We start from the raw sequence: 26,165 nt of genomic DNA on the forward strand, positions 1-26,165 counted from the left end.
GTTGTTTTTGACATTCACCTTAATTACTCGCATCTGGTCCGACTGGTTCTGCAGAGCCTATATTTTTTCAAAGCAGAATCCCAACCCTGCTGACACGGACTAGCTTGTCTAGTTTTTTTGCACTTTAAAAGCTTGGTTGTGATGTTTTTAATTCAATTGAATGTGTATGTGTTCTTTAAGGGCCACATAATATAGAAAAAACTCTATATCAACTAGAATTCCAGTTTTAAAGAACAGAACTGCAAAGTAAATTTTGAGTTACAATATTTTGATATTTGTGAATATTTGTGTGATCACAAATAATGCTGTGATTTTTATGCTTTTTGAATATACACTATTCTCAACTGGCTAAAGTGGATCTGCAAATGGAAATCTTTTTAAATAAAGGAAAATCCCACTTTTATTGTAAACATGAACCAGATTGCTCATTACTTAATTGAATTCAAATTATGGCATATCAAATGAATAAAACGTACAGGGACTGTCAGAGCCAGTGGTCCAGTGGACTGTGTGCAACTCCAGTCCCAGCTCATGTTCCCTCTGCATAACTTTCTCTCAATATCCTTCTGATAGCCTATAGCTATAAAGCCAAAAAAAATAAAGTTTATAAATTATTGTGGCATAGATCATTCTTTCACTAGTTTATGAGAATAGACATTGCTTTGATGATTTGTCAGAAATTTTGACATTCTGGAAATAAGATTTCCCTGCTTTGCAAGCAATAAAATATTTTCAATGACAAATCTTGGTCTCATCTCTCAGAAAAGTATCAATATATTAATCATAATAAAGTCTATAATGATGACGTTTGGTAGGTTTTTTCATAAAAATACTTTAAAGAGAAATTTATAGCTCATCTTCTTTTATGTAGATGGAGAAGATGACAGCATTTAATTGATGTCATTAATCGATTCATGTAATGTACACAAGCCTAAAAGAATTATAGATAAAGCAGGTTTGGTTTATGGTAGACCTCCATCTAGTGGATACCATCCAGTAAATTCTTTCATCTATTTCTGATCTGTCCCTTACTATAAAATGTGAGTTGCTGGAGATTTACTTTTTCTCCTCTGTTATACGAAAAACTGCAGACATTGTGAATGACCACAATGGTTTTGTATTACTTTTGATATATCTTGATTCTTCTCAATTAACTTCTTAGAATTAACTTTTTCAGATAATGTTAAAAGTAAAAAAAATCATTGTGAGGATAAGGCATAGATAAAAAGTCTATATAATTGGCTGGAAAAATAGAGGCTAATTGTTGTTAAAAGCAAACAATTCATACAAATATAAAAAGGTACTTTATATTAAAATGTGGACCAGAGTTCAGCCTCAGCAAGCATGGCTTGCTCCTATCATGGTTTTTTGAAACCCAACTCCATTGAAATTTTGAAATTGTAAGTCTTCTTTGACTGATTCTGATTTGACACCTAAAATGTGAAAAAAATCACCAAAAACTTTCCTTGTCAAAACTGTATATTAAAAACTGAATACAACAACACCAAATAAGTATGCACTCAATAAGACATTAGTATAGATCAAGTGCAATTTGTTTCATTTATATTAATCTCTGTTGACGTCTGCTATTTTTTAGTTTGCAAGCCAAGTACAGCAGCTTCTGCTCTCTGGTGTTTTTGTAGGGTGGCCTGCATCTGCCAGTATCTGAGGTACAGCCACATGAGACTCCCGTTCCTGCGCTCATCTGTGTTGAGAGGCTCGGCACAACTGCGATCATTCTTAAAAATGTCCCTGAGACCATCCTCCACCTCCAGATGAGCAAGAAGAGGCTCTTTGGCCGTACGAACGAGCAGTTCTTTCTCTAACTCAACCCTCCTCGCACGGGGCACCAAGATACTGCAAAAGGCCCTCTGCCTCTCCACCAGCCTGTACTCCACTTCCTTCAAAGCCACCGACGCCCTCCTCTCTCGATCTTTCTCTTTCTCCAATGCCTCGTGAAAAAGCGCCCCACCCGGACCTCCAGAGAGAGATTTCTCGTTTTCTAGCCTTTCACGTTCCAACCTGATGCTTCGCCGTTCTTCCTCGAGATGTTGACTTTGGGAGGCCAGAGCTTGACGGTAACCATGCGCCCGTTGAAGTTCTTTCTCTAGATCGAGCTCCATTTGAGCCGTTTCTCTGCGGTTTTCAGAGAGAGTCTGTCGGTATTTCAGCTCCAGATCCTTCTGGATGGTGTCCATGTTCTTTTCGTACATGACCTTGGCCTCTTCAATTTCCTTTTGAGACTCTTTTGACCAGATCCACCCTAAAAACAGCCATGAAAAACAAACAGTATCACCCTAAAATGAGAATTTCCATCGCTCATGTTGTTACAAAACCTGTATGTAATGAGACTCTTAGGTGAATGTTGACAGAAAACGGCTGACAGCCTCAGTCACCATTAAATAGTTAACATTATTTAGAATGAGTTCTCTTGTTGGATGAAAAAGTCACTGAAAGGTTCAATAACTGACAACTGAAATGCCTTTTTCGGGTGAGCCGCCCATTTATGACCTCTGTTGTATACTTACTAAAGGCAGCGAGTCCCAGCATGGGCACCAGAAGGGCATAATTCCACTTGCTGCTTCCGCCATCACCCTGTTGCTCGGGTCTTATATTCCAGTCGTCAGGGTTATTCAAGTTGTTCATGTGGACTGCAGTTGGTTAATGCTTTTGTAACAAACCTCCAAACAATAGGATGGGACACCTAGAACAAGCAAATGTCATTCAGACTGGACAAAATAAACGTGCATCATTGTTTGCATCAAGCCACTGTAAAGAAACTGATACGTTTTAAAGTTTGATCGTATCCTATGGATATTTGTACACATAGTTGAAATGACACTTCCTATTTGCGCGACATGTACGCTAGTTTCAGCACATCTCGTTAAATTTGCCTTTAAATCGCACATTTCCCATCCCATGTATAGTCAAACGATACTTGTTATGTCAATGCAAAAATATTGTTCATCATTACCTTGTACTGTACGTAATAAAAACACTTGTCCTTATAGCACATTACATTGCGACCTCGAACAAACTTTCCATTATAGGTAAAGAGGCATCTGCGTCCATGTTCTCAGACACAATAAATACCTATTTCATATAGTAGAGCTATATTATACACGCACAAAGAACAAAGCAATTAACTATACATTCTTTAAAGAGCACCTGTGTGCTTCTAATGTTTTATTTTATAACATTTCTTAAGAAATCCCCCCGTCCTGGATACACATTGGTATGCTCCTCACTGAAGACCTGCTTGCGTCCCCTGCCAGTACGTCAGTTTTAACTTGCGCGTGCGTACTGGGCAGAACTCAGCAACATGGCTGTTGTGTGCGCTGCCTCCCGTGTCCTCGGAAGAAAAATTGTATCGTTGAACGCTGTAAGACACATTATGTCTTTTGCATACTTACTGATTAATGTCGTTTTGCAAGTGCATGCTGAATATTGATCGTCGTTTTTCTTGGATGATACTAAAATGTGTTGGTTTTGTAACCGCCATCTGCAGTGTTAAGTAACTTGTTACATAGTCGCGTTGGCTGTTATGTAGACGCATTGGCTCTGGTTACGTATGAGTTTCCTTGTTGTGTATTTCTGTTTTTATTCGTGAATCAAACGTTGAATAATGATTCTTGATCTTGATATTTTACATTGGTGCTTGGGTGGTGTCTTTTATTGTGAGTTTTATTTGAAAAAATGTGAGGTAGCTTGTAAACAGTGGATTCACTGAAGGTCAATCAGGCAGCGTTAGCATTAGCCAAGTGATGCGGACAGCAAATGTCATTATTTTGGTTTTACTTGATCGACAAAAGTCTAAGTACGGCTATTTTTAAGAGAATTATAGCAGGCTGCCTAAAATTGATTTGGTGTTCTGGTTTCAGACAGAAGTGACCTAACGTTAGTCAAGTTTGAAGATGATTGTTGACATGTTTGCATAACTATACATAAAGCTGTGTTCATGCCAATGAGTTCATCAGTTTGTCGTTTATTATACATTCCTTCATATGGATTCTACAGACTTTGTAAAAAAACGTATTGAAAAGATGATCATCCAATCTATGCTGCCTTACGCAACTGTATTTTAAAATCAATGTCACGTGTGAATTTTCTCGCTTTCCCAGCTTCCAGCAGTATGTCAGTCAAGCAACCGCAAACTGCATTTCTCCATCTATGGCAAAAAGGGAGATGCCAAAGTTTCAGATGGTGTAAGTGTTTTAGTCTTTGTTTTACTCTTTGTATTACTCTGCAAACTATTACGCATGTTGTAAAATGTGGTGTCGCAAGAGCAAAACAAAACCAGTTGTGTGATCTCTGTGTTTTTTGTCCTTCAGATCTCCACTCAGTATCCAGTAGTAGATCATGAGTTTGACGCTGTGGTTGTTGGAGCCGGTGGCGCGGGGCTGCGTGCGGCGTTCGGTCTGTCGGAGGCCGGCTTTAACACGGCCTGTGTCACCAAACTTTTCCCAACCCGATCACACACAGTGGCTGCACAGGTTTGGATATTTTCTCTAAACATTTTGCATCTCTGGTATAAATCAAATAGCACACTTAACAGTTTTATGGTATTTTTATTTTTTGAGGAAACTGAAATGAAGTTGACTTGTGCTTTGCTTTAGAATATAAAGTCTAAAGTTCACAAAGGCGCTCAACCTTTGAGACTGTAGTGATCTCACTAATGCATAACTAATATTCTTTTATAATATGTGCTATTATTCTATGAGTGTAAAAACTGAATTCTTAGACAAGTAAACAGGCCTATATAATAATTACAGGGTGGGATTAATGCTGCACTGGGCAACATGGAGGAGGACGACTGGCGCTGGCACTTTTATGACACAGTGAAGGGATCTGATTGGCTGGGAGATCAGGATGCTATTCACTATATGACAGAACAAGCCCCTGCTGCAGTGGTGGAGGTGAGGTGGCACTCTCATTGTTACTCTCATTGTTATTGTGCAGTCATTGTTAGACAATTGGATCATCCTTTGTGTTGTTTCAATTCTCTCAATTGTTATAATGCTGGTCTTTACAGCTGGAGAACTTCGGCATGCCGTTCAGCCGCACCGAAGATGGGAAGATCTATCAGCGAGCCTTCGGAGGTCAAAGTTTGAAGTTTGGTAAAGGCGGACAGGCTCACCGATGCTGCTGTGTGGCAGACAGGACGGGTCATTCTCTTCTTCACACGCTCTATGGACGGGTGAGGGACATTCCAGATGTACATTTTGTCTGGTGCTAATGAAAAGCTTTAACATTCAGTTGTGGGTTCCTTGAACCGGAAACATCTGCTAAACGGTTTCTCGTTGTTTTGCAGTCTTTAAGGTATGACACTAGCTACTTTGTTGAGTATTTTGCTCTGGATCTGCTGATGGAGGATGGAGAGTGCAAGGGAGTCATTGCTCTGTGCATGGAGGATGGATCCATACATCGTTTCAGATCCAAGAACACAGTCATTGCCACAGGGTGAGAAATTATGTTTTTAAGCATTTAGAAGATTTGTGGGAAAATAAAAAGCAGGAAACTAATAACTGTAGCTTTTTCTTCAAGTGACTATTGTTTTTATGCATATTTAGGAGTTTGTTTGGTTATGTCTGTTAAGTGGTTTGAATAAAATGCCATTTAAATTTATTATGAATAAATAATAATTAAATTATTATTGCAAATGTTTTTAAAACGTACACAAATATTTTCAGTAACTTCTTATTAAAACCGAAAGGTTATTAATACATGTGCTTTTTTGTTTATTTGTTTTTTAATTGTCTCTGCAGTGGTTATGGCCGCACATTTTTCAGCTGTACTTCGGCACACACTAGCACAGGAGACGGGAATGCCATGGTGACACGTGCTGGTCTTCCCTGCCAGGATCTTGAATTTGTTCAGTTCCACCCCACAGGTTAGCATTTACCTTTTTGTGGAAGTGATTTATAAAACATACTTTCTCAATATGACTGTTTCATACATTATATAAGCAGTGCTGATCAGTTTTTTTTAACAGTTATATATTGCAGTTTTTTTGTGTGTATACATGCGGATGGGAAGATTGTGCGTATATATGCACATCTTCAGTCGGGCATGAGTATTGTTGATATAATCTCTGATCTAAATATCAGCCTCCCACTGATGCTCTCAGCCAACTGCTAAGACTGAGTGTCAAGTGACCTATGATGTCATTCCTGTAGGTATCTATGGTGCCGGGTGTCTGATCACAGAGGGGTGCCGTGGAGAGGGTGGAATCTTACTTAACAGTGAAGGTGAAAGATTCATGGAGCGCTATGCGCCCAATGCCAAAGACTTGGCTTCCAGAGACGTGGTCTCACGATCCATGACCATTGAGATCAGAGAAGGAAGGTGCGATGTGCATTGTTTTAATATTAATCTTTCTGTAATGCATCCAAAACATGACTTTTAAAACATTGGGCCTCGTTCATGAAGCATTTGGAAGTATATGTGTAAATTCCGAGTAATTTGCACGTAAAACAGACCTTCCCGAAAACTGATTTGATAGTAAAATTTGTTGTGTATGTTAAGGAATTCCAATAACTAGTAAACAGAGCACACATGCGCGCTCATTCGTTATTAGCATAATCCAAGCCTATGAAATATTTAGGAATGCTGGAATCCTCTGGACTTCATTCTCTGGTTTGACTACATTATATTCCATAAATGCATAAGTGACCAATAGACTATATGCTTACCAATAAATTCATCACTTAAACTGTGTCCACCAAAGCCTTTTTAGATAGCTTAAATAATAATACCTGGTGCTCTTCTGAAAACCACCAGCTGGTTGTGGCCCCTAAGAACGCTTTGGAGGCGCATTATTCTAGAGATGCGATGGTTGGTGTGAAATAAAAAGTCACAACAGTTAGCCTGTTACTAGTATCTTATTTTAAAGAATATTACTTAATTTGTAAATTTAGTAACCAAGAATATTATCTTCTCCATTGTCGTGTAAGATGGTTGGTTAATGTAGTGTTAGTCCTGCCTCTTCTCCACTGTGATAGGATGGCTGTGTAAAAAAGGACAGTGACGAGCTCTGCATTTACCCAAAGTAAAAAGTAAGAAATGATAAAAGACAGTGCAAAAGAACTCATGGAATATCATTATGATACATAGTCCATCAAAATGCAGTGTCATCAGTTTGTCTAAAAGAATACAGAACAGCACTATTTAGACGTGGTATGTAGCAAGTATACTTTTCTTTTGAACCAACTAACGTTGTTGGTACGAAAGAAATGTATAATACACATATTTTCATGAATCTGAAAATTTACATCTAAACGACTTGGCGAACGATTTACACAAAAAAAGAATTCTGCTCGCGTTTTATGAATGAGGCCCATTGACTTTTAAATTGGACATACAAACACAAGAATGTAACCTGATTTATCGGTCATAAATCAAGAATCAATGATTGAAAAACCTATATTGTCCAGGATTTATTTTTACACTTTCGGAAACTAACTTCATAAAAATGTGATTCCACCAGAGGTGTTGGCCCAGATAAAGACCACGTGTACCTTCAGCTCCATCACCTACCGCCGCAGGACCTGGCTGCCCGCCTGCCAGGCATCTCTGAAACCGCCATGATCTTCGCCGGGGTGGACGTTACAAAAGAGCCCATCCCCGTATTACCCACCGTCCACTACAACATGGGAGGCATCCCTACCAACTATAAGGGACAGGTATTCAGACCACCTTAAAACTGTCATGAACTTGACTTGACTTTTCAGTTTTGCCTATGTTGTCAATTACAATTTACTACACTATCTTAAAATGTTAAAAGTTCATTTTAAACCTCAACAACATGAATTAAAAAAACTTTATATTTTCTTAATAAACATTTAGGATCATTTTGTGCAGGATTTGTAGATACATGGTATTCTAAAGAGAAAAATGTTGTCTTGTTTAAATGAAATTCGCAAACAGCTTACAGGTTGTGAGATCATCCTACTGTTTTCTCTAATCCTCTCAGGTCATCACCTATGAGAATGGAGCGGATAAGGTGGTGCCAGGCCTGTATGCCTGCGGTGAGGCCGGCTGTGCGTCAGTGCATGGTGCCAACCGCCTGGGCGCAAACTCTCTGCTGGATCTGGTCGTGTTTGGACGTGCTTGTGCCCTGACCATCGCTGAGACAGAAACTCCAGGTAGCTACATCATCTCCAAATATTCTAATTTAACAAGCAAAGTTTTTAAAAGGTGTGGTGCTGATGTTAATGATATGATCCTGTTTTTGCAGGAGAAAAGCTTTCCCCTCTGAAACCCAATGCAGGAGAGGCGTCTGTCTCCAATATGGACAAGATCCGCTTCGCAAACGGCAGTGCCAGGACATCAGAGATCAGGCTGAACATGCAGAAGGTACATGGGCACTTCCTGGGCTGGGGAACTTAACAATACCAAAAATCTGATCAAATGTATCTAATAATCACGCGGCTGTGAACATCAGTTTCCAAAGCAATTGTACTGACAAATACGCCCTTCTTACATGCGTATATATTTGGGCGGACTTAGTCAAATCATACCACGATCTGACTTAGATTTGTGGGGGTGTGGTTAGACGAGGTGTTCCAGGCAGGTCTAGGTGAGAATTCGCTTTAAGATAGAAAGTATCTTTGGTTCCAACACTTTAATATTTCCAGTTTTACATGTCTAGTACACACCAAAGATTCAGAAGAACACGTATTCATGCCATATGACCCATTGAACTTAATGGTCACCCCTGTTATAAAATGCTGTTTAATCGCATGTATTAAATCATGGGTTTCTGTTGTTCTGTTGGGCTCAGACCATGCAAAATCACGCGGCTGTGTTCCGTACTGGAGATGTCCTGAAGGAGGGTTGTGTCAAGATGGATGAAATCTACAAAACAATGGATGATATCAAAACATTTGACAGAGGTTTGACTCTTATTGGACCTAAAATAAATAAAGCTCTTAAGGAATCAATCTGTAGGTAATATGAATAACAATTTTACCATTCTGTAAAAACTCAATTCTTTTTGGTCTGCTCAGGTATTGTGTGGAACACTGATTTGGTGGAAACTCTAGAGCTGCAGAATTTGATGTTGAACGGAGTGCAGACAATCGTCTCCGCTGAGGCCCGTAAAGAGAGCAGAGGTGCTCACGCCCGAGAGGACTTCAAGGTACATTTTTTGAACACTGCAGAATTGCCAGTGATTTTCTGATATTCATTTGTAAATTTACAGAAGAACGATTAGGAATATTGGAACTACAAGGATTTTATAAGAATATGGCAGCTAAGAAAGTGGTGTTAGGGAGTAGTCCAACCAAATTTCTAAATTCTGTCAAACGTGAACGTACATCGTTTTTACCCCAAAAGTAGAAATTCCAAAGAATTGTCACAGCTCGTTTTTATTGATTTTGTGTATTATGACAATAAAAGTATTCCGTATTTGTTTGGCATGTACAGGGTAGCTTTGTGAGAGAACCACACTGAAATTACAGTAAACATCTGGTAGTCCGTTTATGTCTGTAAAGACTCTGTCTTGTTTTTCCTCATAGGACCGTATGGACGAGTATGATTTTTCCAAACCACTGCAAGGGCAGGTGAAGAAGCCTTTTGATCAACACTGGAGGAAACACACACTCTCCTATGTAGATCCCAAAACAGGAAAGGTAACAACATCATCACCATCCTTAAAGCATTCCTTTGTTTACCCTAAATCTGTCTTGTAAGACTTCATGTAGGAAACAAATATTTTTTGAGCTAACATGACTAAACATGTTTCAGGTTACTCTGAAATACAGACCTGTGATTGACAACTCTCTGGACGCAGAAGAGTGTGCTGCCATTCCCCCTGCGATCCGATCCTATTAAACACATCCCACCCAGACTCTCTGCTTGTTCATAATCAATGAAATAATGGAGAAATATCTTAAATAATTAATATCTTGCTTTTGATGTTTGCACTTGCTACAAAAATGACACTTCAGTATCAAAGAGCATAAACAATTGCTATACTTGTCATATTTGACTGTTCTGCAACTTAAGTGAACTGTAACCGCTGTGCAAAATTTGTGCATATTCTCTGAAACGCATCCATTGCAGTTGCTTTAAAATGCTGGTAAGTCGTCAAATATTTAATATTTAAATATTAAATGAATGTCATAATACTGTCAGGAAGCACTTTGCAGCTTAGGAAAATAGATAAAAAGTGAACAACAACTCAGTTAAACAGTGTGTGATGCCAATGCATTGCGTGGTTTTACATTGGACCAGGTGGGCCATTCATTCTTTAATATACTCTCATATTTTCACTTGTATGTAACGTTTCTGTACATCTTGCATGTTCTGTTTTGTAGGTTCTATTTAAACCCAATAAAGATGATGAGGGTGATGAAAATCGATTGTGTCTGATGTTGTGTGAACTTAATCTCTTTGACACATGAACTGTACAGAACAGGCAAAATACACCATTACAATATTACTTAACTTGAAAAGCTAATTTGTAGAGTAAGATAAGTAACATATTCTTGTCACGTTTGTATGTGTATAGATCCTTGTAATGTTACAGATTATTAAGTGAGAATCTAAATTAAACCATGCTTTTTTTATTCAAAAACCTTTATTCTGACAAACACACATACACATAAGTTGGTAACCAAACAACATTGCCTCCCTTTACTTCCATTGTATAGACACAAACTAGTCATTTCTCCAAATATATTATATGTCCCTTTGAAGAAAGACAGTTTTTTAAGGAATTAATAAATGAGAACAGATCTTAAATATATTTAGTTAGATATCCCTGTAAATAAAATTCTGACAAACTAAATGTTGATGCCAGGCTTTTACTATTATGTCAAGAATGACGCCCACTGTACAGTTTACAAAATTGTTTATCAATTATATTTTAATTTTTAAAATACCGTATGAAAGAGTCTGTTTAGAATCTAGTTACACCAGTCACACACAGAGACATTTTGGCTCCAATGTTTCTCTATATGAGCCAAAATGGCGTCTGTTTCATGGGTCAGACATAAACAGCGTCAGTTTCCTTCTCAGAAAGGAAGAGCAGGGCAACTGTGAAAATCACACAGAGGAGATAGGAACGAAGCGCCTTGGTTGTAATTAAACCTTTATTACTACGATTCGCCATAATTGTCGAGGTAAATAAGGTAAACGTATCTGCTATGTATATTTTTCGGCAGGGATATAGATCAGAAACCCCGTTGTAATAATAGTGCGCTTGATATTATGCTGTTTGGCTGTGAGCCATAATTTGTGCCTGCAGAGTTGTTAGCATGCCAGCTAGCATGCTAATATAGGCGATTAGCCGTGTGCCCAATGCGTGTGATTTTTATACAGAATATCTATACATTAGCTCGGTGTCATTGACAAACACGACTGTGTTTCGGGTGGGTCTATATAACGTTAGTCGTTTTACGAGAAAACTGGGGCTTGTTTTGCTGGAAAAATATCTGAAACTATCAAACGAGTTAATCGGCTAACGTTAGCCGAAAGAAAATACCTTTAGCACGCATGCACGTAATAAATGATTTTTACTGGAGTTAAACAACGTATTGTTAAATGTAATATATATTTAATGAACTGTATGAATTTTGTAGACGTTAAAGACTTTATGAAAATAAGAATTTACAGAATTCCGTCGCGTCTACATCAAAATATAATGCAACTCGCTTGGAAAAACGGTGATGATTTTTGTTTTGTGTGCTTGTGGTTTTGGTCTCATATACATCTACTAAGTGTTTTGTAAATTGCAGGCAAATCTTGGGTTAGTTAAAGAGCCAGCGGCCCGGGCCTCAGTCCGCGGTCTTGAGTTGAACAGTCGTCCCACACCAGAGCGACTGAGTCGGTGTGATCAGCAGAGCCCGAGCGCTCATAATGGGCGACAGCAGAGGTGAGACTGTTTTGTTTTATATCCCGGACGTGGCTTCACGTCTTGGCAGTTAAATTTTGATTTAGTTTGCACCCCTCAGTGTAACATTGTATTGTGTAGCATTAAAAATAGATGGCTGTGTTTATTAAAATATTAAGTTATATGTTTTCATAGCATTTAAAAAAATTTTTTTAGAGATCCCAGTAGGAATGGTAATATTTGTAAATGTAATTTCTTTTTTCTGTTGCTCTGACAACAATAAATGTCTTTCTATTAGAGGACAGTTGTTTATTGGTTATTGCGTTTTAAGAATGAATATGTTTTACTTAACATTCAAACTGCAAGTGTAATCTTTCCTCACTCCCTGCAGATTCCCGAAGTCCAGACAGCTCGTCCGTGTCTTCACCACCATCAGGCCAGCATTCACCACCACTGGCTCCATCAGCCGCCGCCATGACTTCTCTGCCACCTATCACATCTGCGGTGAACAGTCCCATCAGCAGCATGGGTTCTCCCTTCTCAGTCATCAGCTCCTCTCTGGGTTCTCCCTGCCTACCTGGAACACCTTCAGTGGGCTATGGCCCCATCAGCAGCCCACAGGTGAACACTTAATACCTTTGACATTTGTACATACTTCTTGCGAGCAGTAGAATGGGTGAAAACGGACTTGTATAGAAGAAGCGAGCGGACCGATATTTATATTATAATAATAGCTATTTAGCAACGCCTCCAAAGAATTGTTACAATAATTCATGCATTGTCCCACTGACCTCGCCCCTTTGCTAATTAATAATCTGTTAACTCATTCGCCACCAGCCTTTAAAAAAAAAAGTTGCCAGCCTTCGCCAGCGTTTTTTAACATTTTCACCCAATTTTAATGGCTCACAGTAAATTTTCTATAAAGAATATATGGACAAACAATATGTCAAATGAAAGAACAGAGTCTCCGCTTTTAAACAAAAGAAACCATATTCTTCTATTTTCATTTGTTCGTTTTTATCACTCCGTAGATGTGGGTAGGTTTCTTAAAAAATGCCTCATTTTGATTAAACAGCTGAGATAATTAACGTTTTTGTCACAGATTCCGCCCAGATTACACTCAGAACAATCATTAAAAACCGATGAAAACATATAAGTTCTAGGTTCTGGGATTCTGTACTTTTTCCCAAAGGTGTGTAATAGCAGCACCTGCTGTACAACAGTACAAACACTGATTGCCGTAAAAACTCGTCTTTGGCCGGGAAGTGTTTTTTTTAATTGACGAGATAACTCGTCAATGGCAGTGAAAGAGTTAATAAATGGAGGAGTGAAACCTCTCAGAACACCTTAGATAATGCATACCACTATTTTGGCATACAAACCACTTATATTTTGTTTAGAAAATCGAACTTTTCCTTTTGCATTTATTGATAATAAAAACTAGCTCGTAACGAGCTGCAGGGTTTAGGGTTCAGTATCAGATGTTGGTGGTTCCAAAGTTTTAAAATCCCAGTTTAGGTACAGAGGTAATTTGATGTTTTCCCTTAAAACGGTTAATCTTTAACCAGTGATTTCGTATTTTGACCTTTCTTTTAAAGGCCATTCAAAAGTGTTTGCTGTTGTACATTAAAATTCGAAATATTCATAGTCAAAATTATAGTTATAACACAATGCAGCGTGGTAGATTTGCACGATTTTGAGACCAGAATAGTGAGCGTGTCGACTTACTCACTCCATAAGCTTTCTGCCCCCCTCATCACTGCATTTCTGCTTCACAGATGAGCATGTTTCCCAGAAATATGGAGGTGAGACCTTGTACCCTTTCTCACTTTCTGATGGTGCTCTTGCTTTCTTTTTGTTCATGCGTTCATCTCTCTTTGGATGATTATTTACCTTTCTAAGGGGGGTTTGTTCAAATGTCACTGAAATGTAATCAAAACGAGACTTGTACTGAATGATTACCGTTCGCCTGTGTTCACAGGGTTTGGATATGTGATTTGGGGAAATGGATGGAAATATCTAGTTGTGATCAGTTAATGCCAAGTTCACACTACATGATTTTAAGCCCGATTTGCAAGTCGTTGAGCTCGCCGACAAGTCGAGCTGTGATCGGGAGCAAAACAGTGTGCGAACAGTGCTTGTCAATTATTATGTGTAAACTAATCATCAAAGAGGCTCCCTGACGCGTCGCTGATGCCTCGCAGATGCCAGACAAATATTTAGCATAATACATTTCTGGAGATGTTGTTCGACACGGCCTCATGTGATGTCAAGCGATGCGACAAGCCACAACCAACGACAGCAAGCAATGAGTTGAGGTCACCGGATCTGCCCCTGTATGCTGATCCGTTCTTTTACCCATATCCTATATGTTTTTCCCTTTTTCTAGGTATATCCGTGCAAATCATCAAGCAAACAGCTTGAATCGTAGATTTCTTTCCGACGTCCATTATCACATGAATAATTACTGTGCTGCATGTTTTTCGTGTCATTTTTCTGTTCCACTCCTCGCATTTTTTCTTGACAAAACGTGGTTTGGGTAATGGATTGAGTCGCTTGTGTACTCCTGTTGCAGATCATTCAAGTAGTGTGAACAAATTAACAACTTAAAGTCTCCATGTAGTCTGAACAGCTCATCAATCGGCTGACGTTTAAAGTTGTGTAATGTGATCTTGGCTTAACAAGGGTTTAGGGTTAATCAGGCATGTGTTACTGACCACCGTCACTTAACCTGCATTTTTATTACCTTGTGATTTAAGATTCAAGTATTTGTTGTGATTATTTCTTTAGGAAGTGTTATTCTCTGAACAACAACCTTTTGATGCTCTTCATGTCACTTTATCACATTCTCCATCTCTCCACCCCTCACCCTTGTCAGATCAATTCAACCGTGTCCATGTCAGGCCTGCACGCTGTCAGCAGCTCTGATGATGTGAAGCCGCCCTATGGTTTGAAACCACATTCCGGCCACAGCCCCGGACCCATGGTTTCACAGAAACGCTTGTGTGCCATTTGTGGTGACCGCTCTTCTGGTATGTCAGCGTGGATTTGAACTAAATAAATAGGTTAAATAAACACAAAGTATATACATTTTATTTACTACAATTTTTATTTTCAATTAGAGATATCTCCAAGATCAATCCATAAAACTTATACACATCTTCATTGTATTATCTATTATACACATATTTATTATCTTGTGTATCTTGAATTCCATATTAATGCCTCAAGTTGTAACATTGCAATATATATTCTACAGTAAAAGGGTTAATATTTTCTTTCTTTCGTTCTCCAGGTAAGCACTATGGAGTTTACAGCTGCGAAGGCTGCAAGGGCTTTTTCAAGCGCACCGTGAGGAAGGACCTAAGCTACACATGCAGGGACAACAAAGACTGTCTGGTTGACAAACGTCAGAGGAACCGCTGCCAGTACTGCCGCTACCAGAAGTGCCTGGCAATGGGGATGAAGCGAGAGGGTAAGAACCAGAACCCCCCCACCTCACACATACACATAAAAAGCCCAGCAGAGATGGGCTCACCACCTAGAGGTAAGAGTTCTGTTGAACCGATACAGATTTTTTTCCCATTTGAAAACTTTTAAATAATGAAATACAGGAGGGTCCAAAAGTCTATTGAAAGTTATATTAAACAATTTTAGGTAATTCGGAAATTATCAATTGTCTAGGCTTGTAATAGGGACTGTAACAAATGGGGAAGCTGCTAACTTCAAGTGGCCAGAAAGCCAGGCAAAAATATTGGTTTATCAAAAATAAGAAAAGAGAAAGAGAGAAAAGAAGTGAAACTGGAGGGTGTATTTATGTATGTATATGGAACTTCTTAAAAGTTAGATGTAGTGGAGCTGTGTAGCTTACAGATTTACACAACAGGTTAACTGTAATAAAAGGAGAAAATTGTAATAAACATTACAGTATGTATGGAGAGGGGGCTGTTGTCACAACTAACACCTGTCCCCTCTCTCCCTCTTTTGTTTCCTCTCGTTCTCTCTCTTTCTCCCTCTCCTTCTGTAGTGGTCCAAGATGAACGACAGCGATGTAAGGAGAAAGCAGGGAGGGAGGGATGATTCGTCTGTGTGTGTGTGAATGCATAGTTGAATGAGTGTGTTTAATGGAAAAGACCATACAAGGAGTTACATTAATTTTTCTGGTGAAAATCATTTTGCTTTTAATTTCCCTTCATTTGTTTTTGTTTTTGGATGATGTGCCTTAACATTACACATTCATATCGATCTTCTGTATAGATTGTTTCAACATGTGACTGGCTAAATGCTAAATAAAACCGTTACGTTTTTTTGTTTATGGAATGAGGAAATAGATTATGAAAGTTTAAGATGCCAACTGTGCAGTATGGTTATTTATATCCATGTTAAATTAATATAACATAATATTTCATATTATATTAAGGGCATGTGCCGATTTGATTTTACTTTCAAGCTTTTTTTTTCATATTTGACCCATTTCCCATTATCATTTGATTATGCTATTTTCTAAAATCTCCATTGAGAAACCTACATGTTAAGTTTTTAATGGGTCATTGAAGAAGAAATGCAGCTGGAGGACTTTAGGGTATGAATGGATGTTTGAGACTTACCAGGAACTACTTGTATTTGTATATCTCTGTGTGTTTCTCCACTTGTTTTCATCTCTTATCACCTTCCTCTCTTCTGTCTTGCATTTCTGTCTGTCCCTGTTATCTTCCTCGCTTCGCTGTGTGCGATGCAGCCGTTCAGGAAGAGCGTCAAAGGAACAAGGAGCGAGAAGGCGAGGTGGAGTCCACCAGCGCCGCCAACGAAGAAATGCCTGTGGAGAAGATTTTGGAGGCAGAAATGGCAGTGGAGCAGAAGACAGAGCTGCATGCGGACGGCAGCTCTGGGGGCAGTTCTGTAAGTCAAACACGTGAATTCTGGCCCATAATGTGTTCTTAAATCTTCAGGTTGATATTTCTACTATTAAATACCAGTATTGATAATTCTTGTTTCCTCTTCTCATCCCTACAGCCAAATGACCCGGTCACTAATATCTGCCAGGCTGCTGATAAACAGCTATTTACTCTGGTTGAATGGGCGAAACGGATCCCTCACTTCAGTGAACTTTCTCTGGATGACCAGGTCATCCTCCTGCGAGCTGGTAAAATCCTCTCTCTCACTTTTTACCAACTCAGAGTATTTCAAAGTCCTTTAATTTGTATTTAGTTGGGATCTGTTGACATAAATATTCTGGCTCTTTTGCGTCCAATTCACTAATCGTTTTAACTGCATTATGGTAAAGGAAATGTTCATTCAAAAAGGACAAATCCACTTAGTTTCCCACAATCCTCTCTGGTGTTGTCAGGCTGGAATGAGCTCCTGATCGCTTCATTCTCTCATCGCTCCATCACGGTGAAGGATGGCATTCTGTTGGCCACCGGCCTCCACGTGCACAGGAACAGTGCTCACAGCGCTGGAGTGGGGGCCATCTTTGACAGGTAATACTCATGTCTTATGACCACCGACTGAAGAACATAAGAACAGTGGGCAGTTTCTGGCTTAAGGGCGATTTATGGTTCTGCGTCATATACTATACCATACCCTACGCCAAAGCCTGACGCCGAGTCACGCACCTCTCCAAAAATGTAACAACGCGTCAACTCAACGCGTTTTTACTCCTATGCATTTCTGAATTAATTATCTAAAAAAAGGATTTGTTCTATATTTAACAGTTCAAGCTGTAACAAAAGGCACTGTCTGTTTTCAGCTATACCTGTTAAATGCTTATCTGCGTCTTCTTTGGCGCGTGCCTTGATAATGCCAGCAACATGCCTGTGGACAATGCCTACTAGAGGTCAGCATGTGTAATTGCACATTGGCATGGACAACAACTCGCATGTATAAATAAAAACCCAAGGGAGGTCTGACGTAGAACCGAACATCGCCCTTTATGTAGATGTTGGTATTTCCTAAACAAAACTGGCTGTGTTATACTAGAGCAAATAAGCAGAATGCCATTAACCTTGCTTTTATATAAAAAATAGCAACATCTTATCAATCTTATAAATGCTAAAGCCAAGTTTACATCTCTTTTAGTGTTACACAAATGCCCTCGCATCATAATTGTATTCTCATAGCCGTTTTACTTTGCTGGTATCAAATTCAGGTAACTTTATTTATTTTATTAATATTAGATGGCGCTTCTCAGCTTTATATTAAGTGTAAATGGTTGAAGTAGTTGAGTTGAGTCCACACACATGAACCTTCGGTTCTTACACAATTTAAGTCCAAGGTGGTTTGCTTTTTCCTGTGGCATGACAAAGATAAAGATCTTCCACCTCCCAACATTCTGCTGGCTTGTAGATGCGTCTTTGGCTGACGTGAGGCTGTTGTACAAAGCGCTTTTCTAGAATGACGCAGCACGACCAGAAAGGACGCACGACACATGCACATACAAAAACACAGACGTGCACCAACTCTCCTCTGCTTACAGTCTGTGAAACACTCCTCCTCTGATTTCATTCTTAAATCAGCAAGAAAATGACTTCACAGCGCACACATTTGGACCCTGTGCTCTGTGATTAGCTGTTTTGTTGCATTGTTTTTCTAAGACAAAGAAAATTGAGCACATTTCTTAAGACTCCTCAAGACTCCACATTATTTTTTTGTATTTTTTCCTGTGCAAATCCAGGAATAGCAAGCTACAGGCTGTTGTTTTTAACAAGCTTCATACCCATTGTGTCTGCTATAGCGTGCTGTGATATTCATATGAAGATCTGCCTTTTATAGCCATGCATTTTGTTGTAATGTCTCTGCTTCAGAAATTAGCTTTCTGTCCTTGTGTTTTCATCTTACCTGACGTTTTCTTTTTTACAGTGCTTCATTGTCTATGTCATGAGCCATGTGATGTGTTTGTGCTTCCTGCTTTGCATTCATTGGCTAATACATTAGATGCCATTTAACCCGGCCAGATTTGTGTTCGTCTCTTAAAATCATTTTAATTAAAAAGAAAATAAAAGGTGCCATGTATTCTACGTATGTACAAGTGCATTTTAGAAGTATGGAAAATCTGATCAAACCTTATCTTTATCAGCTAGCTAGACAATGATACCTACCTAGCAAAACATAAATATTCAAAGTGTAAAAGAAAGACAAATGTTTTTGTTTAGGCCATTTTTTATCGTTGAGCCATTTCCTAAGGTTTTGTCTGTCTGTCATGTTTGTTTTGTTTGTGCTGTTTGTGCTATGCTGGGAATTGTCATTTCAAGCTTCCCTCACAGTGTGATATCCTCCTAACAAGAGCCTGTAGCTTGTTACTCTTTGAACTGGGCCTATGCGGAGTCTTACCGTCTGCCTGGGCCTTTCTGGAGCAGGGAGACATTATATAATAATGAAATGTGTACTGACGTTCTAATAACACATTGTGATTGAATACACAGGGAGAGTGCGCACAATGCAGAGGTTGGGGCCATATTCGACAGGTAATAACACTCCGCCACACGCCATAAACTAAAGACAGCAGCAGTCAGGAAATCCTGTAAATTAAGACAGTTTGTTATGTCTGGGGCTGTTTGGGGCAGGTGAAAACCCAGCTGACCTTGTGTATGTGTGTCTGTGTTTGAATGTGATGGTTGACGGTGACCCTGCACTACCCGGAGTGACTGATGTTTTACGTTGCATGCTCTGTCAAGTTTATTTCTGTTAATATTGTGATTTTGTTTTATGAACACGGTGAGCAGAAATCTGAAGCTGTTATATAGTCACCAGGGTGTTATTTTGTTTGAATAGAAATGGCTGTAAGAACGGCTTCACTTTTTCGCTTTTGTCTTGTACCTAATTGTAATGTGTTTGACCTCAAACATTGACTTCAAACATGTCCTTTTTTCCTCTGCTTGCATTTCCCCTCCTGCTTTCATCCCTCGCTCCTTTTATTGGCGTCAGGGTGCTAACGGAGCTGGTGAGCAAGATGAGGGACATGCAGATGGACAAAACAGAGTTGGGATGTTTGAGAGCCATCATCCTCTTCAACCCAGGTAAGAGTAGACCGTTTTTTCATTCTCTGAGCGAATCTGGGGTTTTAAAGTCATGTACATTTAGCAGCTAATGACATTTTACTGGTTGTGTTCTTTGCAGATGCAAAGGGTTTGTCAAGCCCAAGTGAGGTGGAGTTGCTGAGAGAGAAAGTCTATGCATCGCTGGAGGCTTACTGTAAACAGAGATATCCTGACCAGCAGGGCAGGTAAATATCAGATCAGCTGGTACTGAAATGTTGATGTACATACTGCGTGGGTCCCCTCGCGGAATTTGCCATTTGCTTCTACAGTAGCTCTAAATGGACAAACTGCTCTACAGAGCGCGTTTTATAAAAATGTTATGTCCTTCGGCATAGCAGCGAAAACTTCTTTGAGCTTTGAAAGGATGGTGGGAGGGATGGAGTGAGCCATTGGTAGAAATTCGCAACCTCACCACTAAATTTCATAGACGGGACCTTTATTGAAAACAAATATTAGCCCTTATACAGTATTTACTCTGCAGTATGATCATATTCCAAACATAGCTTTGCATTAAAACAGTTGAAATCAGTTTAATCTCTTTGGCTCTACACTTCCAGATTTGCTAAGCTCCTCCTCCGGCTGCCAGCGCTGCGTTCCATTGGCTTGAAGTGTCTGGAGCACCTGTTCTTTTTCAAACTGATCGGCGACACCCCAATCGACACCTTCTTAATGGAGATGCTTGAAGCCCCTCACCAACTGACCTAATCTGGACCGTCTCGATCCAGTTCAATCCGGTTTGCACCAGGGTATCGCAGTCCCTCCTGGACTCTGGGGCTTTACTGTGTCTCACTTTTCATTATCACCTTTCCCATTTCTCCCGAGTCCCCACTGCACCTTCAAACCAGTACAGCTCTGAAAAAAAGACTTCAGCTGTCCAAAAAAATCTTGTTTTCCATGTTCACGTTTTACAGAGAGATGTTATTTTTCAAATCTTAGTCATCGGTTTTAAGACTTCAGCTTCCAGTTTTAAAACAATTGATTTTACAGATCCCTGTGTGTCGTGTTGGTCTGTATGTTACTTTTGAATGCACAAACTGTACTTTGTTTCGTTTTTCACCACAGTTAGCTTGCCAGCTGAACACAGTGCATTTGTGACTGGGGCAAGAAAATGTACACAGCGAGCCCTTTGGCTGGTACGAATCGAGTCATGGCAGACCCCTGCCGTTTTAGTCCCAGAATGCAATGTGACTGTGGAACACTGCTAACATGCTATCTTTGGGCTTTAATCTTGAAACCATCCTTTGTACTGTACTCATGAAATGAGTTGTTTAAAATGGCATTGAAATGAATGGCTTGCTGCATCTGGCCCATATGAAATGCAGGCATAGTTTTACATTTGTGAATAATGTATGCAGGTTTTTAACGGTGGCGCAAGGATTTTGATCCGAAGAGAGCCTAAAGGCACAGAGTCTTGCAGGAGAATCCTGCTATGTTTGCGGCAATAGGAGGGTTGACCTTGTTTTTTGTTCTTTGTTTTTCTTCCTGATGGGAAATAGGATGTTAAGAGATGTCGGTACCTTCTAGAGCACCTTGTACCTTCTGCCATCTCCACAGATCTCACAATCCCATTCATCCACTTAATATTTTCTTTAATTCCTCAATGGGGAATTAAATCCACACCACCATCCCCAAACAATTCAGATATTTATAAAGTGTATGTGCTGTTATGTACAGTATGTCTAACCACTCTTGTCCTTGCAGCAGCAGGCCACTTTGTTTTGTGTGTATTCACCAGGGATGAAATCGACTTGTAAGCAGACTCCTTTGTAATGAGCCGGTACTAACAATGGCATAACAAACAGATTCAGAGGTAGAATTTTGTGAAAAGGACCTTTTACATTCCATCGCACAGGTCACTTCCGTCAAAGCATATAAACGATCCCTTCAGCTCACTAGTGTGCTTTTTCAAACGCATCTTGTCTTGTTCAAGAGGGTCTGAGGGCCACTAGCGAACGTTAGAATTCACCTTCTGGTCGTAAAACCACCATCCATTACAATCTCTATGCATTTATGGAATGAGGACGGTAGTAAAGTCTGGGAAAGGAGCTAAACGTGCTGTCAAGAGTCTCGAAAACATTTCTGGCCATTCACAATGCCCTAGTATTGATAGTGGACACTATAAGAATTTTTACAGCTTGTTTTTTGGGGCTCTGACCAAAATTGACCGATGTCAGTCATTTTAATTATTGACTGAATCAAAAACTGACTGTGTTTGAAGATTTTATAGACAATACTAGCAAGTGATCTCATCTGTTCTGGTGCTGATAACACCGATATAAACTTACACACCAGTGCATGACACGCACCAATGATCAAAATATGCAATTCTTCAGATAAGCTTGAATTTAATAAACCGTCTTCGGCGTAATGTTTTAAATTGTTGATCTACATGCAGAGCTCTTGTAAAACGGTTGTATACATTAATCAGGTGCTTAATTTACTAAGAAAATCATATGCAGAATTCTGAGAAACAGATATGTGCTATAGCCACATAGTTCTTAGTTTAATTTAGAGGTGGTTCGCACGGGGTTTTCAAGAACTGTGATGTTTGCCACAATACATGCTTGCCATTGACATGTGACCGAATCCAGACTTCCGATTAAAGCTTTGTTCCTTTATAACAGTTGTTTAATCTTGCCGTCCCTTTTGAAACCACTTTCTATTCGACACGTGGTAGGAGGGATCTCGCAGTTTTTACAATGTGAATCTTGTCTGTACTCCAAGCAGTTAAGATTTCTCAGACATGTGTCGGTTGCATGTTTTTTTTCATTAATGCAGAATTGATGATGGTGGCGATGGTCTGCTCAGTAACTGCACGGATGGCAGTTTTGATATGCAGTGTTTGCAGTTTTCATATGGCCTGCTGGAGTTGCTAGTCAGTCTGCGTGTTGCGTCATTGTAAAAGATTGGTATCATGAGATGTTTAGATACTTCACAGATCTGTAAGGGTTTTCGTTAAATGGAATGCAATGTACCCATCTCCGTTACTTGATTGCAGTTCATCATATTGCTCTTTGATTTACTACAATAAAACTGAAATAATAGTGAAATTTGGCCACCCCTCCGTCTTTTAGGGTCCACGCCTCCCTTTTATTACTTGATATAATCATGTATGTTAAAGCCTTCTCCATTGGTTTTGTGAAATGAGTAATACAACTCTTACACAGACTTGTCACTTTTCACCTGAAATGATACATCACTGCCAAACAGGTGTGAGGCGAGTCGTCTTATGGGTGTTCCCTAACCCCCAGTGGTTGACTGTGTACTGTGATGATCACTAAATAGAGCCCATTTTTTATCTATTTATATAAACTTGAGCAGATTGGACACGTTTAAAATCTTGAGGGTTCTGTTAGTGCTTTTTTCTTAGGCCATGGTGCTGCAATTTTTGTCAGGTGTGAAAAGCCCTCCTGTTTGTGTATCTGAAATATGCACAGTGCAAACTTGAATTAATCTCTGCCTGAGAATGAAGTGGTCATGCACGTTACCATCTTCATTGTGGCTTATCGGTGAATGTTTGTTTCTTTAAGGAAAGACATGCATTAGACGCACGTGTGACGTGGAGGTATTTGCAAAGGTGAAGTGGTTCACACGAAATCTTTTAAGAACAGGTTCACGTCACATTTTTTTACAAATTCAAAAGAGAAACTGAATAAATATGTTACTTTGAAAAAATTGACAATTATCATTACTTTAATGACTAAAGCAGAGAATAGCTCATGTGGAATAAGTTATTTAATGTACTTAATGTGTTTGTGATGGAATAATGTCACAATGCAAGAACAAGCCGCCTTAATGGTATCAAAATGTCTTTATTCAGATTGTTTTCTTTTAATTTTGTTGTGAAATTTGATCTGAACACATGTTCATTTAATTCAGTGAGGTGTTGGATGAATTTACAGATGAATGGGAGGTGTTTTTTATTCATTGGGGTTTCGATGAAGATGGTGACTGTTTAATGTGAGCTTAAGAGACTCCAAATTAACTCCCACCAAAAGAAAATGTTTTTCTTCTCACTATGTTTTCAAACTGATGTTTTCATGCTTTACATCTGTGTATTCTGATGTATTAGTGCAAGAACTATTTTTGGGGGTCTTTTTCCCCCACGCCCTTCTCTCTACCTTTTGTGACTGTTTTCTAATCTGTCCGGCAATCGTGGAAGTAATTGACTGTACTGAGTGTGGAGAAAGAAGAAAGTCGGTTTTCTTTTTGCTTTGTCATTAAATTCAGAATCTGTTTTTGTTTGATGTACCATGTGTAAGTAAAGGTTTTATTACAGCACAGATGTGTGAAATCTTTTCTGCTTTCCACCAATTGCTCTCCTCTTAAAGACATCCTGAAAACATCTTACCCAATTTAATGCATGGGCAACACCTTAGAGATATTTTGCCCAAATTTGTTAATATATTTATTATTAGATACCAAATTGATTATTCAAATTATTATTTTTAAAGCTATTAAAAGTTTTAAAAACAACTTGGGGCACCTAACATAACAGCTATAGATGTCCCTTTATTTAAAACACGTCACGTAGCGTAAATACATTGTGTTTGCTTATGTATTTGGTAAAATAACTGACATTTTAAATTATGGGATGGTAGACAGCTGTTTGTTTACAGGGGTTCATTGGGCGCATGGGTGAGTTGGTTTAACGTTCAGTCCGGCAGGACCCCCGGGCTTCGAGCCACTTCTGGCGCCGCAGTTACCTCCTGAGTCCGCTAGAGGGAGAACTTCCGTTACACCTCTCCGGTGTGTACCACCAATGATGTGCTCTCTCTAATCCTTCGCTTCTCCGTTTTTATAAATGATAAGCCACGCGTACAGAAAATATGTGAAATGTCATTCAAAGGGTGTGTTTGCGCTGCGCAGAACGGTCGGCTTATGACATCAACATATCGCGAGAGCGAGAGGACAACATTCTGCTGCTCAGTGCTGCAAGTCCAACGCACAGACCCTAAATGTGTGGCATGTGACAAACGTAATGAAAGTCTTGTTAGGCTGTCACAGAAATGAGCACCACGGACGAATAAAATAGAACAAGAGTTGAAAACGGGTAACGCCTCAGCCCGTCTTGATACCTGTGACGTTTAACGGAAATTAATTTGTCTTTGGGCTGCGCTTTACTCTTGTCCGAAAGGGAGGCTTGCGACCTAGACCTAAACGGTTAGGATGCTGCAGTAACATCCTACTGTTTAGTGTCATGTGTTTATGAACCAGCACATACAGTTATCTTGCTTCGCTCTGTGTTGTAAAGATGCGCCTGTAGTTCCTCAGGCAGCCGCTGGGCGGAGCTCTATCAATGACTCTTCTGTATTAAAATGATACGAAGTCCATAAGAGCAGCATATTTCTGCCGTTTTATTTGCGTAGCAAACTCTGCAGTTTAAGGACTGACGCCAAACCGAATTCTTAACCATTTCGTTTGAAACAACAACCATTTCTTAAAACTCGCATGCCTCTAACACACCTTGCTATTTTCTTTGACCCTGTATGGTAACAAATATTTCCCTGTATCCCTGTATATGCAAGTGGACCATCCGTGTTGAGAACAAATCTTCAATTTCATTTAACTAGTGATATATTCTCCATATCATATTTTTGTCATTTGTAAAAATTATATTTTTTGTTCATACCTCTGTCCTTAAGACGTGGCTTTTTACAGTCGGTGACATTTTGTTTCATCCCTGGCATGTTTGTTGCTGAGTAAAATATAGATGAGAAATGGTCTATGCTGGAATTGAGGATGCCCAAGGGTTTTTGTTTTCTTACATTTTTTTATACATTCATACAGTCATTTTACTAAATGCATAGTTTTCTTTCTCTGAGTCGTCTTTGTCCAAGCACACTGGAGTAAGAGTAAAACACATGTATACACAAATAGACATGCACACAAACCAACAATATAATTCTGGATTTTCAACATGAATACTCTATGATTAAAGTTATTTAGGCTGTAGGACTTGATGATTGTAGTCTATTGTTTATTCTGCGTGGAACAAAATGTCAGCAATGATTGTTTTGTAAAATAATAAATCTGAACGGCTTTGATTGGTGTGTAATGGTTTGTATTGTGGGTAAGTATTTGTTGCATGTTAGAAATTTAATTTAGTTTGTTGTGAATAACTTTAAAAATACTTTCATTCAAATTATGTAAAGACTTTACCTTCACCTGTCAATGATTCTTAATTATTGACACCTGAACATCCTAAAACATTTCTAACCCCAAATATGAACAAATTTTTTTTCAAGTTTGAGCAGTATGTCAAAGTTGGCAACATCTTTGTTGTTTTGTGA

The 26,165-nt window shown here is 39.2% G+C and overlaps 3 protein-coding genes across 10 annotated transcripts; 2 read left to right on the forward strand and 1 right to left on the reverse strand.

Annotated features, from left to right (window-relative positions):
- Positions 1-1,370: 1,370 nt before the first annotated feature.
- Positions 1,371-3,244, reverse strand: ccdc127b (coiled-coil domain containing 127b). Its single transcript, XM_056741609.1, has 3 exons — positions 2,975-3,244; positions 2,529-2,704; positions 1,371-2,263 (listed from the first exon to the last, which is right to left on the reverse strand). The coding sequence occupies exons 2-3, from the start codon at positions 2,644-2,646 to the stop codon at positions 1,587-1,589; spliced, it is 795 nt and encodes a 264-aa protein (XP_056597587.1). The 5' UTR covers positions 2,647-2,704; positions 2,975-3,244; the 3' UTR covers positions 1,371-1,586.
- Positions 3,245-3,299: 55 nt separating this feature from the next.
- On the forward strand, positions 3,300-10,364 carry sdha (succinate dehydrogenase complex, subunit A, flavoprotein (Fp)). Its single transcript, XM_056742146.1, has 15 exons — positions 3,300-3,382; positions 4,122-4,205; positions 4,332-4,493; positions 4,773-4,916; positions 5,033-5,197; positions 5,312-5,460; positions 5,766-5,890; positions 6,177-6,345; positions 7,487-7,682; positions 7,973-8,144; positions 8,237-8,355; positions 8,783-8,894; positions 9,009-9,139; positions 9,519-9,632; positions 9,748-10,364. Exons 1-15 carry the CDS (start codon positions 3,323-3,325, stop codon positions 9,832-9,834), a joined length of 1,989 nt encoding a protein of 662 aa, XP_056598124.1. The 5' UTR covers positions 3,300-3,322; the 3' UTR covers positions 9,835-10,364.
- Positions 10,365-11,015: 651 nt separating this feature from the next.
- On the forward strand, positions 11,016-24,153 carry rxrba (retinoid x receptor, beta a). 8 transcript variants are annotated; one of them, XM_056740961.1, is made up of 14 exons: positions 11,016-11,126; positions 11,742-11,878; positions 12,228-12,457; positions 13,615-13,641; positions 14,715-14,868; positions 15,132-15,311; positions 15,864-15,887; positions 16,575-16,735; positions 16,850-16,979; positions 17,184-17,316; positions 19,258-19,299; positions 19,760-19,851; positions 19,952-20,057; positions 20,430-24,153. In XM_056740961.1, exons 2-14 carry the CDS (start codon positions 11,863-11,865, stop codon positions 20,575-20,577), a joined length of 1,443 nt encoding a protein of 480 aa, XP_056596939.1. In that variant the 5' UTR covers positions 11,016-11,126; positions 11,742-11,862; the 3' UTR covers positions 20,578-24,153. The 8 variants fall into 8 exon arrangements, with proteins under 8 accessions (XP_056596939.1, XP_056596938.1, XP_056596943.1 ...); XM_056740960.1 differs by having other exon boundaries at positions 11,037-11,135; XM_056740965.1 differs by lacking the exon at positions 19,258-19,299 and having other exon boundaries at positions 11,037-11,135.
- The last annotated feature ends 2,012 nt before the right edge of the window (positions 24,154-26,165 follow it).

The sequence above is a fragment of the Triplophysa dalaica genome, chromosome 25, assembly GCF_015846415.1.
Source record: "Triplophysa dalaica isolate WHDGS20190420 chromosome 25, ASM1584641v1, whole genome shotgun sequence".
NCBI classification, from domain to species: domain Eukaryota; kingdom Metazoa; phylum Chordata; class Actinopteri; order Cypriniformes; family Nemacheilidae; genus Triplophysa; species Triplophysa dalaica.

Excerpts from the sequence above, each read along its gene's own strand:
- ccdc127b (XM_056741609.1), bottom strand. The coding sequence starts at position 2,646 with ATGAACAACTTGAATAACCCTGACGACTGGAATATAAGACCCGAGCAA. Across the intron at positions 2,264-2,528 it reads GCTGGGACTCGCTGCCTTTA|GGTGGATCTGGTCAAAAGAG; the intron begins GTAAGTATACAA and ends GGCTGTTTTTAG.
- sdha (XM_056742146.1), top strand. The coding sequence starts at position 3,323 with ATGGCTGTTGTGTGCGCTGCCTCCCGTGTCCTCGGAAGAAAAATTGTA. Across the intron at positions 4,917-5,032 it reads CCCCTGCTGCAGTGGTGGAG|CTGGAGAACTTCGGCATGCC; the intron begins GTGAGGTGGCAC and ends TGGTCTTTACAG. Across the intron at positions 8,895-9,008 it reads TATCAAAACATTTGACAGAG|GTATTGTGTGGAACACTGAT; the intron begins GTTTGACTCTTA and ends TGGTCTGCTCAG.
- rxrba (XM_056740961.1), top strand. Across the intron at positions 12,458-13,614 it reads GCCCCATCAGCAGCCCACAG|ATGAGCATGTTTCCCAGAAA; the intron begins GTGAACACTTAA and ends TCTGCTTCACAG. Across the intron at positions 13,642-14,714 it reads TGTTTCCCAGAAATATGGAG|ATCAATTCAACCGTGTCCAT; the intron begins GTGAGACCTTGT and ends CACCCTTGTCAG.